At 44.7% G+C, this 19,501-nt stretch overlaps 1 protein-coding gene across 1 annotated transcript in view; it reads right to left on the reverse strand.

The window, feature by feature from the left end:
• ADAMTSL1 (ADAMTS like 1) overlaps positions 1–19,501 on the reverse strand; it is a 731,209-nt gene that overhangs the window by 86,327 nt on the left and 625,381 nt on the right. The window contains exons 20-21 of the mRNA XM_085634733.1: positions 10,513–10,640; positions 4,216–4,344 (exon numbers count right to left, since the gene is read on the reverse strand). Coding sequence (XP_085490859.1) covers positions 4,216–4,344; positions 10,513–10,640 — 257 coding nt within the window. The remainder of the gene's footprint in view (positions 1–4,215; positions 4,345–10,512; positions 10,641–19,501) is intronic.

Genomic DNA, 19,501 nt, shown 5'->3' on the forward strand with positions numbered 1-19,501 from the left:
ATCTTGTTTTTTTATTCAGTCTCAAGGTTTGAGATGAGGCCTTTATCCCTATCATCCACAAAGAGCCTCTATGCGTTGTCCACCTGTATCTCTCATAGGCACTTGCTTCCATATGTCAGCTTAGTGGATTACGCCCTAGGGGTCTGTCAGAAGGTTTGGTCTGTGGTTCTCGGCTGCATGTAATTTAGTTTCCAATCACTGGTCACTGCTGAGGATTTGGGGATGGAGCTTAGAGCCGAGGAGTAAACAACACTGATGCATGTCTCGCAATGACCAGGCCCTCATGCAAGAGAGGGGAGAGGACAGTACAAGATGGAAGCAAACTAGAGAGACTCTGGGGAGAGATAATAGTGTGAAGAGAGCGAAAACAAAAAGGGAATACATTAAGGAGGAAGAGAACGTGAAAGGTGTGAGGGGAGACAAGAAAAGGATAGGTGAGAGGAACATGGAACAGAGAGAGAAAAAGGGAGATAGGTAGGGAGACAAGGAAGAAAATGAGGGCTGCATGGGTGTGAGACACATGAATTGAGAACCTTGTTAAAGAGAAATCACCGAGAGAGGACCTAGAGAAGTGGCAAAGGCCGATGGGTGAATGATAAAAAAAGGGGAGAGTAACATGACATGACAAAGAGGACAAATGGAATGTCAGAGAAATGAGGCTGGTAGAGAGACAGTCACATGAGAGATGAAAATCAGGGCCAGATTTACACAGGTCTTGCGTTGCTATTGCATGATGCAAGTCGTCACAAGGCAAAGCAAGTCCTTTAGTGGGACTCACCAAGCCATGTAAAACCAACTTTCGCCGCTCTGCATGGTTTAGTAAACCTAAAGTAATGCACGGCAGTGCCTAGCGCCGCCTTGCGTTTCCTTGCACCAGGAAGGCGTTCCAGGGGTGGAAGGAATATGGGCGTTTCTATGCATCCACTCATGGTTTTTGATAAATCCTAGATTTACGGAGGTTTGTAAACCAGGGATTACGCCAAAATGGTGTGCCTCCCCGACCTAGGTGAAACGAGGAGAAATATCTTTATTTCTCCTGGTTACTTCCTCTTTGTATGCGTGCTGCATTCTGCAGCGCACATAGAAAGAGCAATATGCCTTTAAAAGTTGTTTTTGTGACAATCCTGTTCGTATCACCAGCACCCCTACGCTATAGAGCAAGGATGCCTGCATTGGCATTAGTTGGCATACAGTGCGCGAGCACAGGTAGAAAGCAGAAATATGTAATATCTTAGTAAATATGACACATTTCTGCTCTCTCCCTTTCACACAACGCTGCATGTTACCTTGCATGCATGACTTTTTGTAAATCTGGGCCCAGGGTTAAACGTAATACGATAGGAGGACAAGTTACATAAGCATAGGACAGACGAAGGCCATGGGTAAAGTGACAAGACAGAGGAGGAACATGACAAGGGAGAGATCACAGTGGAGGGTGAAAAGATGAGTGTACAGAGAAGATGAGAAAAATGACACAGTGGTAGAAAGAGAATGAGTAAGACAAGGGAGAGGTAAAGATGGGAGAAAGAAATAGGGAAAGGAGAGCGAAGCGAGAGGAGGAAAGACTGAAAGGATCAGAAGCTATACAAAGGAGAGAAGACAGTAAAGGGGAGAGAGAGCAAAGGGAGAAGAAGACAGAACACTGAGATAAGACAGAGATAAAGAAAAGGAAAATAAAAGGCAAATGGAGGTGAAAGCAGAGAGTTTCTCTAGCAAAGTATCTGCATAACCTGGCACAACGTGGTGGATATGGTTGATATTCTGTGGCATAAGCAATAACAATGTGGGAATATACTCTCTGGTGCTCCCGCTGACTACTGTCCACTTCCATGGGAATCCTAAAAAAGCATAAATTGCACAAGTGAATGTCGCTGAGTTGGCGTGGGGTCATATGCTGAATCAGTACTTGGTCCTCTATATAGGAAGTGAGCCCCCTATACCAGTTTGAAATGGACCCCTCAGCATCTTCAGCAGGCCTTGAGTAAAAGACTGAAACATAGAACAGCACTGAAAATCAAAAGACATCACTACTCTTAGAATAATACCATACCAAACGGCATTATACATTATAACAATAGGCCTCAATGGATGCACCTATATAATGCATAGAATTGTAAGGAGCGCACTCAGCTCACCGTACGTATGAATACATCCTTTGCAGAAACCTGTAGGGCACATGAAAGGTGCATTGATCAGTGCTTAATTTGAGCAAGGGATTTCCGATGCTCAGCACTGGTGCTTAATTGTCAGCACCGGCACTTGTGACAGCCTGCCACAAGATACTGCTGTTTAGCTAATTTAGAGATGCCCACAACAACAGCTAATTATTAATGCTATATTAAATAAATATGACCATTACCTACCGCCCAAGCCACTCTTATAGCTTTGGGGCATGAAATAGTCTGAATTGTCACACTGGTAATAGTGTGATGGTTAGTAGCTGTGTTGTTACTGTCATTGGCAGCATAGCAGGGCAATGTGTGGTGGAAGCTGCAGTGGCCTCCTGACGAGAGCCCTGGCAATTATTTTTTTCTACATATAAAGCACTGGCATTGATGGAGAGCAGGATAGGCTAAACATGTCACCAGGCACGCTCCCTACTTGAAAGCTCGGCTTCATATAGGTGGTTGGCGAAACTTCGACAAAAAATGCAGAATACTTTGGTTTTCTTATTGTAAGAATATTGAATTGCCGTAAAAATCAAGCAATGCTATTTACTACAATCTCATGTGAAAATGTTTCCACTCACACATGCTGCTTTCAGGAGAGCACCTTTTCTAGCTTACGTGGACTAGGCATTTGCACAAAAACAATTCCTAAACGCTTGATTCACCGGTAATATAAAGGCAATATAAAATAATATGCTCCATTCAATTCAAAAGAGTGTGCAATATATATTTAGATGTCAATGAGTGCATGGTATACCAAGAATTTGCAGGTGCAACAGGGAAAACAGGACAAAATACTTGCATGTACACTTATCTTTTTACATCGGAAAGGGCCAAATGTACAAAGCATTTTTCTAGTTGCAAAATTGGGCCGTTTGTAACTGGAAAAATGCTTATTCAAATGCACAAAATGCAAAATGCGATTTGGTAACTTGTTACAGATTTGCATTTTGCATTTGCGATTCGGTATTTGGAAGAGGAGTGTTTAGGGTGTCCCTTCCAAATACCAAATTGGTATGTATATGTATTACTGTTTTGCGACTGAATTCTGGTCACAAAACAGTAATACTTTACCACTAGTTTAAAACTGGTGGTAACCCATTCCCAAAGGTGAATGGATCACTATGGTACCCCTTCCCCTTTGTTGAGAAAGTAAATAATATTTTTTAAGAGCAAACAGTGGTTCCATTGCCCTTCTCTTAAGAAATGAAACTTCAAGGCTTTATTTTTTTCTTTTTAAATGCATACCATTTTTCTTTAAGGAAAATGGGCTGGTATAAAACAGAAAAAGATTGCTTTATTAAAAAGCAATCACAGACATGGTGGTCTGCTGACCTCAGAAGGCCACCATCTCTTTTGTGGCTGTGATTCCTAATGGGTCACAAACTACGACCTATGTCATTAATATTCACGAGGTAGGTTAATTTACAACCTACAAGGAATCCCTAAATGATTTTCATACATTAGGAATACCGATGTCCTTATTGCGATTCAGAGAGAACCACAATTAGGAAATCGGTATTCCTAGAATTTGTACATCTGACCCTGTCTAATTTGTGCTAGTGGTTGATGGTGGTAGCCGCTGCCGACGACACTGATTTTATTCATTCGGAGAGCAGGGTTTATTTTTAATTCACCAGACTTTGGCCCACAGGCGAATGATTGAAAGAAATTTAAGAAGGAGGGAAAGAAAGAAAGGAAAACAACGACCAAGGGAGAAAGAAGGGATAAAAAAGAATCAGCAGGATTGGGATAAAGATGCAAGAAATGTATGGGGTGATAGAAAGAGACATGAGGTGGAATCAAGGCTAGGCAGAATTGTTATTCGGCAACCCTAGCATTTGGCAGCATCGGCAGCAGGCTCTTAAAAACATGCTGGGCTCTTGTACTCACGTTCTTTCATAAATGCTACATCGGATCTTTTAAATGGGCCACAGTAGGTGTGGACTACCAGTCCCAATGGACGCTAGTGTTCTGCTCCGTGAAATTTTTCACACAGCATGGTTTCAACACATACACACAGGTGAAACATAAAAAGTTTTACTACCAGCCACTTGACAGTGTATTGTTATGTTAGCTCCCCGGATACTTCTCACGGTGCCTCCGACGTCAGTGGTGATGGCAGACAAGTCGGTGTTGATTAAATCTGTTCTCAATGTTTTTATGAGTGGCTTTCCTGTGCGGAAGGATAAAAAATAAACTTTTTAGTTACAGAGAAAGGCAAGCATTAGGATACTCGTGGTATGTTGATGTGTTGTTGGCAACAGAGAAGGATGTGGCATAATGTGTCACACGTATTTATGTGGATAAGAAATAGAAAAAACATAAGAGACGAAAACAAGATTCTTGGATCAAGACCAGGGGCGGCTCGCTCCATTAGGGTGGAGGAGCGTCGCCCCACTGCTTTCTCACAGTGCGAGAAGAAGAAAATAAAATGGTATTTTAAATACCATTTTATTTTCTGCTTCTCGCGCTGTGAGAAAGCAGAAGGCAGAGGTATGCCTGGTTGGGGGCGGGCGGGCGGGAGGATATGCCTGGTTGGGGGCGGGCGGGTCGAGGAGGAGTGCCTCAGACCACTCTGAGTGCCCTGACTGTTTGGTCGGCCCTGGGGCCGACCAAAACAGTTATGCGCACTCTACATTTTCTCTTTGCAGGCTGCATGGAGCCTACATAGAGAAAATTGTCTCCCAACAGGTGACTGGCTGGGCGCTGTCCGGGACGCCGCACCAATCACAATGCTGCCAGTTCCTGTTCAGGAGCAGGAACCCGGCCCAGGAGCAGAGGCGGCGTGGGACCCAGTCAGGTAAGGTTTCTTTTTATTCCCCCCACGGTAACCCCCGTGCGATAACCCCCATGCAATTTTCTATAAAAAGTGCTGTGACATGGCCAATGCTGACCGTGAGCAAGGTATGTCATAGGGCTATTGTTTTGGTTGCTTTCAACCGGGTCTCTCCTTTTACAAAATGCGCTTTCACATTTTTAATTTTTTTTTATTTATCACTCCCCTTCAAATGTATTGAATCTGTTATGCTTCCGTTTCAGAAATACCAGCTTCACTTGAAGAATGCAGAGAATGGGTTACACAGAGATACTTAAGGTGTATCATATCTACAGTAGGGTTAGAAGTCATACTTTAAACAACAGAGTACTAAAGACATTTGAACAGCCATCTTGACCTTCAGATGTCCTTGCCCAGCTCAATGACGACTTGAAGGGTGATATCCAGTGTCTTTGTTTTATCTTTTATGCCATTCCCCTTTCCCCATGTTCACTAATGGCCGTAATGTTTCTGCTGTGTAGGGTTAGTGGTGGATGCGATAAAGAGCTTCCACTGAATTCCAAGTACAAGATTAGTACTTCGGACAAAATACTGCTAGCATACATGCCCTGAATGGATGCACAGAGAAATTACCAACTCTCTGTACCTACTGCTGCGACACTGGCCAGATCTCTGCCAGAATGCAGACATGTTTAACAATAATATACGGAAAACGGCCCGCAGCACAAATGTGGGAGACCTTTTTATACCCAGTTCATAAAAAACACAACACAAAAACAGAACACCATACAATAAAGAAATAGTGGGGCATATTTACAAGAAACTGATGGAGCGCAGTGTTACGGCAAAATTGGTAACGCTGCGCTCCAACAGTTTAAAAAACCGCAGAGATGCGCCGTACTCACAAGAATGCGGCGCACCCCTGAGTTACCCCTAGTGCTGGTGCTAAAAAAGCTGCCTTGCACCAGTGCAGGCACCCTAGTGCCATTTTTCTGGGGTGTCTGTGCTGCAGGGGCAGTTGTTTAAGTGCAGGAAAGGACACTTTCCTGCAGATAAACAGTCTTTACATGCAATTTGCTCTATGTTTGTGTGTTGCGGAATGCAGCACACATGGAAAGAGCAAAATACGAGGAGAAATAAAACATTTCTTCCCGTATCGCCTGCTTAAGACCAGGTATTCCCTGGCTGTATTTTTGGCACTACCACATACCTTGTAAATATGGGGCAGCATCAAAAAGCAATGGGTGTTGCGGCGGAACGCTCTCTGCAACACCCATGCACGCCCCTGTCCCGCTAAGTGCTGCATGAATAAGGGCATTATTAACAAGGCAGCATTAAGCCAAGTTAAGTGGCTTAACGCTGCCTTGTAAATAAGGCGAAGGAGTTAACGCTACCAGAACGTCAGAAAAAGTGATGTTTTGGAAGTGTTAACTCCTTGTAAATATGCTCTACTGAGTCCAAACCACCTACACATGAGGTATTACATTTCCATTTCTCATTGGGGGTGGGGAGAAGCATGTCTTGTTGTAGATGGCAATGATAAGCCGGACTAAGCATGGCTTAGAGTGACTTCAGTTAATGGGAGGACTTTCTTCATGAATGCAGGTGGGTGAAGTTCCACAGGGTGGTTGGAGGCGTTCATCTTCTTTGCCAAATAGTTGTCTTCCTTTTCTGACGTGTTGAAATTTGGAGAATTATGACTGAAGTTGCAGCGTGGGGATAAATGACTGAACAGGTGTTTGTGCTGTGTTGTTGATGATGGGTTTAGGGATAGAAGAGATCTTAGCTCCATAGAAATTTATCAGATCTTCACAATGTTTTTGGGAGGTGCAGAACACATTTCCTGCCCTTCGAGATTTGACCTTTCTTAAAAAAGTTTTTTAAAAAATGTAATTTGTGAGAATTGAAGCCTCAATGATGTTTTAGGTGAGCTTGGCCTATTGTTAGATGCTTTATTGCCTTGTGATGTTATTTCCGCAGTATATTGCAGGCGATTTTGCCTGAATCTGGTACAGAGGTCCAGCATTTTCTTTCGATTTATGATAAAATGTGATAGCTTCTGCTTTCGTTTTCCATGAGAACAGGGTGCCAGAGGGCGAGCAAAATCAGTTGAATGGCGAACAACAAGGACTCAACTGCAGCAAATGACCGGTGCTTTCTTTTAGAGCTAGGATTTGTGCCCTATGAGGACTGCACAAGTGAATCCAGTTTTTGGGCAGGATTATCTAGGACTGGGAATCACATTTGTAGCCCAATCCCTCATTTTTTACATGAGCCCCACATATAGGATATTATTAGAATTTGCATCCACCTTTCGAGAGAAGGTTGCACCCTATGGGGCACTTTCGTGAATATATCAATGTGTATTTATTAAGTGCACATTTATCCATGAGTATATTGGTGTTGAACAGCAAATTTTAAGTGCTGCCATATTCAATGGAACTCACTACCCACAGGAGGTGGAAGGCTGAAAGGGCCTGACGGGATTCGAACCTGTGGGCATGGAGTCAAACAGAGAACACTGGAGTGGATGCAGTAGCCCCCTAAGACATGGACTCTGGAAAACAAGCCCCCATTGATTCTGGGCCAGTTACTTTTTTCTGACCACATTTACTGATTTTACCCACTTCCACACTTTTGTTTCAATCTAGCGTTTTCTGCACAAAACATAAAGTAGGCATTTTAACGTAGTGTTCCTTTAAGGTCTACAGAAAATAGCCCCTAAAAAAAGGCGAACTATTTCTAGCATGTTGTGACAGCATTCCATTGATCAGGGGCGATAACAGTGTTATGACATTCTCTAAAGAGCCCTGACCGGTATGCACTAAGTGGTATTGCAAAAAGGGCTCCGCCGACAATGTTCCAGTTACAGGGAAATAATTACTGATCAAGATAAGCCCCCGTTCTTATTTTTGTTATGATCTAGTTCAGCTTCACACCTGACCAAATACACTCTGTTCATGAGAATGTGATACTTCAGGAATCCGCTCTCTGTGGGGACTGAGTCAATCTCAGAGAAGACAAGGAGCCGTGTGCTTCGCCGCCTGCGCAAAGGCAGCACAGTGGAAGTCATTCTCCTCTACGGTAATCTGACGCGGTAACATTGAACCCGGAATTACCTACATCGTGTTTTTATATTTTTCACCAGTTATGACCTCAGAATGGGGCATAACGCGCTAATCCCGTTTTATTCTCTGCAAAGCTGTGTAAAAACTTGCAATGATGCAGTTTTCCCTCACATGAATTCTACCAGAAATTGTACAAGATAAAGGCCAGCGGGTCCAACAATTGACAAAAAACACTTTAGGGAGCAAATTCCAGTGTGGGCCCTAATTGGTGGCCCGGAGGAGAGAGTATGCAACTCTGTGTCTGCATTGGAGTGCCAAATCGGGAAGCAAAGTATTGCTCGAGATCACTGCTTAATTTGAGCTGGTGGTTGCAAGTGGAACCAGCACTTATTTTTCCTTATCAGACTTTGACCTTAAGCAGGAGAGTAAAAAAGGAAAAGGGATGTATCGAGGAAGGTGAAATTAAAGAGGCATGAGGTAGGTGGAATCCAGGATGCGCAGTTTCAGTATTCGGCACACTGACATTCAATAGCATTAACCACAGGCTCCTAAACAAAACTTTGGGCCCTGGCAGGTATTCTTTTGCAAATTAAGCACTGCTGTAATGGGAGGAGGGAGTGATTCACCCTGAACATAGGGGAAGAGAGAAAGAATTTCCTAATCAATGATGCTTGAGATGATCTTTGAACAGATTTATTTTTTCAGGTGTGTCGCTTGAGAAGACTGCTTTTCTGGTCTTTTACTTTCTACATGTCTTCATTTCCAAGATGGCGATAGAAATGGAATGGGCCAAGTGTAGACTAAAAACATATGTTTCCCATTTCGATATCCAAATCTCCATAGCGGTTGTTTCAGAGTGTATTGACAGGGTGTGAAGTAAGAGTAAAGGTGGGCGAGCCAACAAATGAATAGGACAAGTAAAGGGTCTGGCTTGGATCTTAGAGCCTGTGGACGAGCCAAGCCCGGAAAATGCCATGCAAATCATACAACAAACATCACATAAGATATGATAAAGTCTCTTAAAAAGTAAAAAAAAATGTATTTGTTTGGTATGTGGGATCTTTTACATTAACCCCTTCCCCGCTCATGATGGGACCACTCCGTCATGAGCCACGGTTGCGCTGTGCTCATGACGGAGTGGTTCCGTCATGCTGCGGTCGTTGGTGGCCGCTCCGCCCACGCGGCGCTAATTCCCCGCCTGTGCGGGCGATTAGCGCAGTGGGCGGAGACGTGACGGAACCACTCCGCCATGAGCACAGCTCCACCGTGGCTCGTGACGGAGTGGTTCCGTCACGAGCACAGCGCCACCGCACCTGCCCCCAAACCCCCCCAGCGCCGCGGCGGAATTCCTGCCGCGGCGAAGGGGTTAATACGCCACATTATATAGCACTGCACTGAGAAGTACTTATTAAAAGTGAGTTTCTAAACAAGAACTTAGAACCATCCCAGCCCCGACCCCGTCACCACCCATGTGACAGTACAATTAGTGAGCTAAGAGGCAAGACAGTTGTCTTGTGAACCCTATATGTGGCTCAGATTCTTATGGATAGAGCAACATTATAGTCTTTTAAATCCAGCACAATAAGGTTTTGTACAGCTGGTATTCAGAGCTCATGTATTTGAAGACGCTTTCATAAGTGATAGTGAAAAAAAAGGAGGATCGGTAAAGTAAAATATTGCCTAAGATCACACACTTTCGTTAAGGGGGGCAGCTGAGATTAAACTGGATTTTATGGTTACACTTTGTACAAATCAGACTCTAAACGGGTAGCTATGTGTCTCTCCTTTTTACCATAAAGGTTAATGCTTTATTCTTATGTCTTTGTAAATGAGGGTAGAAGGAGGGTGGCTGACAAAAGACACATGAAAGCTCGACTTGTTACGAGCTCGACGTTCCAATGGGATCTCGAGCTGAGTCAGATCCAGGCTCGATCCTGTCTCGAGCTTTCAGCGGCTCGCACACCTCTATGTAAGAGACAGGGCATACTTTATTGTAACATGGGATGTACGTTCTCTGACACCTACATTCCATTCCATCACTGAAGCAGAAACACTGGAAACACAATGAGGAAAGTCAACGAAATTCAATGTAATTATTTCAACATTTGGAAGTTTTGAAATTCCTGTCCTCCATTTGCAATTTTTATGGAAATGGCTGCTTAAGGAGAGACCGAAATGTCTGTTTATTAAGTAACCTTTAATCATCATGACATGGTAGCGGCAGCGCACGTCTGTTTAAACAAACACTGAATATTGTGTCAGTCTTACTCAAGTAGTACCATCACCGGGGGACAACAGACTCTGTCCCAATGCACTCAAAGACTTGTTGGGAATTATGAATACCTAAAAAGTGCATGCTGTCATTCATTTCCCTCTTCATATGAAGTGTGCACAGCATTCCATGTGGATCAAACGTTAGAAGTATGACACTGTTCTGGGATATGTATTGAGAAACAATAGACAGGGGAATTATTTGCAATCAGTGGTTTTTCTGTACCTGCAAGAGTGATGGCAATGGAGACCGAAGCGTAACCCGAGGGGTTGGTGGCATTACACGTGTAGAAGCCAACATCAGCCTCAACCGGTGCTAGGATCTGCAGGGAGTCGTCTTGTCTCAGCAGGATCCTGGAAACATGGAAAAGGGAGTCAAGTCACGTGTGTCAGGGCGGCCATCACAAGTCTAACCAAAGTTAGAAGACTGTTTCTGTAATGCTATCGCAAATATTTTATAGAGCTACACAATAGGGCGACTGGCCACTAGTGTAATTCTGTTTGCTTCCCCACACTTAAATTTAAATCAATTCTCATAAACATTAGGGGCCCTATTATGTATAGGGTGCTGGTTCCCTGTTTGCGCACCAGTGCACCGTAAAACAGGAGGGCCAGGCAAAAACAGAGAAAGTGCACCCTATTACATAGTATGCGCTACCCATAGGGCAGCTGCGAACTCCTGTTGCCCTGGAGGCAGCACATTCAAGTGAAATACGGAGAAGCTTTAAAGCAGCCAATCTGTGTTTCTCTGTGCAGGCAGCAACCCACCTGCTCTTTTGAAGGGGATTAGAGATCCCCTTACAGGAGGGTGCAGTTAGTGATTGCACCTACCTGCAAGGGGATGTCTGGGGGGTTCATGGTACCCCCCTCCAGAAGGCTGCTAGCAGGGGGTGCACTGACAGTGCACCCCCTTTTATGTGGCGCACTGTCAGTGCGCCCCCTGACAGCTTCTTTGCCTCTGCACCCACATGTGTAATATGCCACAGGCGATGGGCAAAGGGATTCCCTTATTTGCATGGAATACACCCCCATGCACATGAGGGAACGCCCTTTTAAGAAAGCTCTGGCGCTGTATGTGCGCCAGCACTTTCAGTATTACAGAAGGGGCACACAAGTGTTTGCGGCCCCTTCTGTAATAGCAAAGGGCCTCGGGGTACGCAAGGCGAGCGCAAACACCTGTTGCGCCCCGGGGTACTTTGTGTAATGCGGCCCCAGGTGCTTCAGCTGCAGGACTCCCGCTTTGGTCCCAAACAAAATTATTTAACAAATTGTATATCAATGGTAGTCTTCAATGCGTTGATATAATTTATTTGTGAAAGTGAAAGGCTTTGTAGCAGTGATATGCTAGAAAATTTGGGGAATATTTATGGAGGAGTTGCGTCGCCCTTGCGCCACTCAACTGGCGCAAAAGCAACGAAATTACTAAGTTTGATTTATCAAGTCATGCAAGGTGTGGCCTTGCATGGCTCGATAAATCAAGAGTAACGCATCACAGCGCAACTCGCCCTGTTGCGTTACTCTGCCCCAAGGAGGAGTTCCATGGGTGGCACGTGGAAGTTTCCACTCATCCACCAATGGATTTTGGTGCATTCCATGATTTACCAACAGTGATAAAACTGGTAATGCATCAAAATGCTACAACTCCCCAGGTGAGGCGTAACGAAAAGATAGATCTTTATTTCTCCTTGTTACTTCCTCTTTCTATGTCTGCAGCACACATAGAAGACAATGCCTCAGAGAATTGTTTTTGTGCAGGAAGGTGCCAAAAGGACAGGAATGATTATGTTAAATATGCGACATCCCTGCTTTTGTCCTGTCACGCAGCGCAGCAAGGTGGATTGCTTTCAGCGCTGTGTGAAAGCTATATCAATATGACCCGTGATCCATTACTGCCACCATCAGGTTTGAAAGCTCCTGTTTTGTCTCTCAAACTCCTAGACCCAGATTTACAACTCTGTCACACAATGCAGTGCAGCACCCACATTTGCTGCACTGACAGGGAGAGATCAGAAAAGCGCCTTATCTACAGTGATATGGTGCAATCTTGCTCTCTCCATAGCGCTGGCGCACAATTAGGCAGCCAAACACCACTCACACAACTTTGCACCATAGTTCAAAGGTGTGTGCATGAGTCTAGCATAGGCTTTGTACTGGAAGGATACTCTTCCTGTGCAAAATACTATGCCTATGCAAGCTTCAAAACTTTTCCCATATTGAATGTGTGCTGTACAGTGCAGCACACATGCAAAGTTGGAAAAATTCGGAGTAATAAAATAATTTCTCCTTTTCATTGTTTGCTTTCAAGTGGCCTTATTTTTTGGTGCAAAACCATGTCTACTTTTGTTAGTAGATAGGATTTTGTGTAAAAACCATGGGTGATTGCACAGGAATTCACATATACCACCCATGGAACGCCCTCTTGATGCAGAGTATTGCAAAGCCACACAAAGCAAGTTTTGCACTAGAAAGTAAATTAAAATATACACATATTTTGCTCAGGTTTGCATCCTTTTTCTGACTGAGTGCAAAATGTTTGTAAATATGGCTCCAAGTGACCCAGCAACCGACGTAGCTGTCCAAAAATATAAAGGTAAGCATAGGGTTTGCCCTCAGCAGGCCTGACCCCTGCGGAAAAATCCCAACTCATTATGCAAAATATGACCTCTAGGCTACCATTCAGTGTAAGTGTTATTTAATTGCTTTTTTTAAAGCACCTAAATAAATCATTTAGGCACCTCGGGTTGCAGTTACCTTTTAGGGAGCTGCAAGCCGTGTATAATTGAACAAAAAACACAGACGTTATGCTTCATTGTGCCCTTTCCTCTAACCCTAGACAGCGGTCCCACGCCTGAACGCACCCCAATGCCTTAGATAAATAAATAAATCATTGCTTGCCCTACTGAATGATTATTTATCCCAATGAAGGTTTGCTTACCTTATTAAATGAACCCTTGCCCTCTCGCGGTACAAATATTCTAATGATGTATCGCAGGTTCTGACCAGAGGAAGGCTGGGAAAAGTAGAGGTGGGCGAGGCAACACATTAACAGGGAGAGGGAGGGCACCCTGCATATCACAGCGGAATATCAATGGGACACAATACAGAGGACAGAATATCAAAAATAATATATATATATATATCTATATATCTATATTATATATATATATATACACATATATATATATACATGTATATATATATGTATCAGTTTACACTCCAAGATGCATGCAGGCACCATGTAGGGAAAAACGGACTCTGGAATGCGCTTTTCTGCTGTTCAAGATCTCGTGCCTTATTAAATTAAATAGTGCAAGCGTATATATATATTTTTAAGGTACGTCGAGTAAGGATTAGTAAATATGTACTTTCCTATATGCATATACTTTACTATATATTCTGGGGGTCGATATTCAGTAATACAACCCAGGAAGAGCTAATCCAAAGCCGAGCCTTGGAAAATGTTGGCAGGTAAATCATGCAACAAAGATCTTATTAGAATATGATAAGGTGTCTTCAAAATGTTTAAACAAGTGTATTTCTTTTTCACAATCAGAAGCGTTTTGCCTTTGTACATTCGATTATTTGACAAGTGTTTATCAAAAGTGACTTTTTTAACATGAAGCGAGAAACATTTCTGCCCCCGCCCTTATGACAATGCTATTAGTAAACTAAGAGGCAAGTCATGGTAATGCTGTTTGTGGTCTTGATAATTATTAGAGATGGAGCAACAATATAGTCTATAAATTCAAACACAATTTTTTTATACAGCACATATGCTGAACGCACGTATTTGAACGTGCTCCTGTAGGAGAGTAGGATCTGCACTTATGTTGCCCCCACTTTTTTCTGATGTTAACACTGGTTTCTGGCTATAGTCAGGCTGGTTCCCTGCTAATCAGGGCCCCAGTCTCTCTGTTCTCTCTAAACGACTTGGAGTGCATATTAGATGCACTAGTGATTGGATACTGTGGTACCTTATGAGCCCCTAGTATATGGTACCTTAGGTACCAAGGGCATAGGTACTTCCCAGGCCTACCAGGGGCTGAAGCATGTATTATGCCACCCCTGGGAAGCAGACTAAATCTGACATCACAGGCCTGCTACTGCAGCCTGAGTGAGGTAGTGTTAGCACTCCTCACTGAGGTATAGGTTCCTATATCTCACCATACACACACATATAAACCTATCATTCACCCCCTATGGCAGGCCCTATCAATCCTGAGGGCAGGGTGCTTGGTTTACAATATGAGGGGGTGCCTCTGCCTGAGCAGCGCCCCTCTGCAGCTGGCAGGGTCTATTCCCTGTGGCTGTTTGTGGATGTGGTTAAACCATATACTCTTAAGTGCATTATAACCTCCCGGTTAATGCTAACTTTGGAATGACTGCATCAAAACATGTTGTGTTTGGTGTCAAACATCTTGGAATCATACCCCCACACCAGTAATTGGTGTGGGAGTATGATCCCACCCTTCTAGAGGGGATGACATGTACCGAATGTGGTAACACGTTAGAAATCTGAAAGAGCCCTGGCATCACAAAATGGATGCCACCAGCACAGACACTGGGCTGCCCTCCTGCTGCCGACTGAAACTCGCAGTGGAGGAGGCCCAACATTAGGCATCCTGTCACAGGGAGGTGTCACCACCTTCCAGACAGGATTTAGTGTATTGGAGCTGGGTGGGTGCACTCCTAGAGTGCTTTGAAGTCCTGCACTGGGGGAGCAGTTGGATCCTCTGTGCATATGCCAGCTCAAACCGGTTCAGGGGCTACCTGCCCCTGCTCTGGCACGAAACTGGACAAATTGAAGTGGGTGTAACCACCCACCCCCTGATCCTCCCAGAGGAGTGGTCATAGAGCTAGTCCCTCCCTTCCTTTTGGTATAAGTTAGGGAAACCTTGCCATTGCAAGTTAGATAACCCTGGACGACGCTTTACAAGAAGAATCCTGGTCCTTCGACATTCCACTACCTTTGGAAGATGGAAGAATCTCCCTCGGAGTCAAGGAGAGACTCCCCTGCTTGGCAGGCACCAAAGACTTGAAACAACAGTCGCAAACTTTCCCGCTCCCGCCGGAGTCCGAAGTCCATGCAGCCCTGGAAGTGGATTTCCTGACCTCTCGTCAGCCATTGTGAGTCTCCAGTGAAGCAGTGGCATCTGGACCCCACGAGTGATGAGGAACTGCAATACCTGGGAACCGTGCACTATTGTCAAGTGCAACACCTTCACGACATTCTACGAACTTGTGCTTTGGACCACGTATGGCCCAAGCTTCCAGCAGGTTCTGCAGTGAAAATCAAAGGCCTACCCTGTCCCGAATGACCGTGGGCTCCTGTAAAGCACTTCCTCACGAGGCTTCTTTGCAATCCCTTGCCGGCTGACTTGTGGGTCCCCTGAAGACTTCTGTACCAAACCAAAGGGCTCCCCTGGTTGCTCCAGGCCTGCCCTCACTTACCCTCGCTGAGTGAGTCCCTCAGACCTTGCTGGTTTGCACCATTGACTTTGTTCACTTTTCACAAGACTTGCTGTTGCCAAGGCTTGTTGGCTCCAATCCGGTTGCCGACACCTCAGTAAGCTGCAGACGTTGTGGGACACTCCGAATCCAGCTGCTGGTCATCGTCGATCCCTCCTGGACCTCGTGAGCGAAGAGTCAAAATACCCTTGATCACCTGAAATCACCCGACTTCCGTGGGCATCCATCTTCCTGGCCCGGGTCACTGGCAAGTGACTGTGAACACTGTCCCTTCCAATTTCAGGTCATCTGTATCTCGAATCCAGCCTTGGATTCCACCGGACACTTCTTCAGTCTTCGCAAGCAGCAAACCTTCTTTGGCTTCCATAGAAAACAGCGAAGCGACCTGACACCAAAAGACACCTATGCACCCGGCTTCCCTGCATGAGGTAACTCGTGCACTCCGGTGCCCTAGTGTGTTGGCCCTCAAATTACTTACCTTGTATGTGGCTTGCTTGTAGACTTCCTCGAAGTACCCTAAAACTTTAAAAATCCAACCGCGATTTGCTCCATTGTAATCAATCGGGAACCCGCGTCTGTGTTCCGTGGGTCCTTGACTTACCTACCTTGGGTGGATTAGTGAAGCCCCAGCGATTCCACAGGCCCTAGGCCTTGTCTCCCTGCAAGTCGACTTTCCTAAACCTCTTATTTAGTATATGGTCTGGTACACCCCTAGGGCTACAGCCATATTTGTGCTTAACTTATTGTGGAACGTTGATATTTGAATGTGTTCCTGGCTTCTAATCTCATAAAGAGATAAGTAGAGTGTGTCTAGAAATAAATACATATATATTTGAGATATATATACCTGTGTGGTGTCCTTTCATTTGGCAATTCAAGAGATTATAAGGTAAAACAAGCTGCTTTACATTCCTCTGAGACTTAGCCTGAAGGCTGCTCTCCACAGCTACCACTAGGATAGCTTTCTTTAAAAGGTTGTCTTAAACCTATCTACCATAAGAGTCGAATTGGACTGGTGCAAGGTGGCTACTATAACTAGTGACCAGCATATGCCAGGCCAACTTCTCACAGCTCCCATATGTAAAATGAACAAAAAGAAGGCTTGGTGAAATAAAGTATTTGCATAGGGTCACACAATTTGTTTAAGCAGGGAAGCTAAGACTGGTCACAATTCTTTTCAGTTTCCCCCTCTGCAATCGAGCCACTAGATGAGTATCTCTGGCATCACAGGTTAATGCTTAGTCCTTAATTCTTGGAGGATGAGATGAAAGCCTGTTTGACAGGCAGAATCCCCAATTTTCCTTTTTTGCAGTTTTACAAAGCGTGAACATTGCTCAAATGACATGAGAGTGCTTCACAACAGACAACAGACTTTTTCGGAACGGAGATTCCGCAGATGCTGAGCTGAGGCCAGGATTCAAAATAGATTCCCCATGATACATGGTCTGCAGCTGTAGGCACTAGGTCATATCGCCTCCTGTGAGAGCGTGGCTTGTTTTGGGCTCGAGATTCCAAAAGGACCTCGAGCTGAGCCAGAGCCAGGTATCAGGCCCGAACGTGCATAGAGCTTTCACCGTCTCGCCCACCTCTAGGGAAAAAGGCCACTATAGTTAAATCCAGAACACAGGGCACATGAATTCTTGCTTGCTGATCAAAAACAATTCTCTATATGTAATCCAATACACTTACCATGAATGGATCTGATGATGTCCACCACATTTACTTTTTCAGCTTTCAATTCATTTCCTTGCCTGCTTCCATGTCTTACATAGCAGTGTGCTTACCTGCATTTGGCAGGTTTCACACGCTTTTTCTGTTCATGCCCGATAAACTAAAAGCCTTCATAGACTTTAATGGAGTCACCATTTTTTCAAGCCTCTATCTCTCTCCAAAATAAGTAATTCCACATTGACTTTAATCGGATCACCCCCTTAAACGCCTGGCTTTACCAGTATTTTTGAGGCAGGAGGCTGACAGATATGGGTTTACATTCCCAGAGACTGATACGAGCAACCTTCTAACTATGCAGCATTCCCTATGATGGATGACCCCTCTCTCAACGACAGCTGGACCCCGCTTGCTCTCTCGTCCCCAGCTGTTTTGTATAAGCCCCGCAGCTGGAGTGGCAGCCACGGTCATGACATGAGGTGAACCCCCTCCCAGGACAAGTGTCAGCAGAGGACGCACACTGACCAGGCGGCGGCCATTTTCGCGCCTCCTGAACAATAACCGCTACTGTCTCCAAGGCCACGGCGCTGCAGATATGCCATCCTGCTGGACAGCACGATCGGATTTCTTAAGAGTAAACACGGGCACCGCCGCCCAAACAATAGGGTGTCAAGAATGTGTAGTTTTTGGTTTCTTTTCCCATCATCTGTTATCGTCAGTGGCAGCCCTGTGGCGATGAAGGGGCTGTTGCCACTTAAGAAACACAAACAAAAGATGGAAACAGACCACACTGTGTTGTGCATTGTATACATGCACCTGTAGAATGATGGACTATTGGCACAGAACAAAGTAAATTGTTGACATGTTGCACACTCTAAGCACTAAGGGACTAATTTACTACAATATGATGCAGCGCGGCACTGCAAGCCATTTTGCTGCGCCGAGCTGCATCTTTTTTTTAAAAGCACAGGGATGCGTCGTATTAACAACAGTACGACGCATCCGTGTACTTTAGCCTGTGCTGGCGCACAATTGGGTGCCATATGCCAGCACAGGCACCCTTGCCTCATGTTGCAAGGGTGCCTGCGTTGCAGGGATGATTGTTTTTGTGCAGTAAGGGACACCTTCCTGCACAAAATCAATCATTGATGGCATTTTCCTCTTTCTATGTGCGTTGCAAAATGCAGCACACATAGAAAGAGGAAAAAAACGAGGAGAAAAACAAGTATTTCTCCTCGCTGCGCCACTCCTACGCCTCCCGTGGGGAGGTGTAGGATTCTGACACATTTCCAGCTTTACAAAACGTTGTAAATCTGGGAATATGTCAGGTTCCATTGATGTTGCGCGAAACACCCATGGAACGCCTCTTTCACATAGAGTAATGTGTGAAAGGGTCCCATATTTACAAGGCCCTGAAAAGTCACGCAGGGGGACTTTACGTGACCTTGTAAATATGGGCAAGCCCACTGCGCTGCCGGTGCATCAAAAAAAGTGATGCACAGGCGGCGCTATGGGCTTGTAAATGAGGCCCAGCCATTTTAAATTCTGCAGTTTACTTTCGCGGGTTATTATTTTTATCGCAAGGTAAAATCAATCCAATAAAGTGCCAGACGACCTTCACAGGCGACCAGTAATTTCTGGACTATCAAGAGGTGCCTTAAAAAGCTCTGTTTTCTGGCATGATATCAAATGATCTAATTTCAAGTAAATTTCACAGACCAGTGAACACTCGAGGTCTAATCTTTCTGCTGAAAGGCTATATATGGACACCAAAAAGAAACCACCTTACCCACCATCTCAAACTCTTAAACAGATTTTGACTATATGTTATATAGGCGACTTTTTATCTTCGAATGGCCAATGTCTTCTTTGCACTCTGGGTTACGTGGCCTGTGGGTTGCAGCTCAGAGCTGTCTGTATTCCACATTGACGCTTTACTACGCCACAGTGTGTTTGTTGCCTCAAATCACAGTGATTCATAGAGTCCGGGTCCATTTCATATGCACATGTTGTCTTTGTGCACTCTCTGGATTGTGTGTTCTCCGACTCTGAGTACATGCAGGTGATAATTTATGAAT

This window comes from Triturus cristatus, chromosome 2_1, assembly GCF_964204655.1.
Source record: "Triturus cristatus chromosome 2_1, aTriCri1.1, whole genome shotgun sequence".
NCBI lineage: Eukaryota > Metazoa > Chordata > Amphibia > Caudata > Salamandridae > Triturus > Triturus cristatus.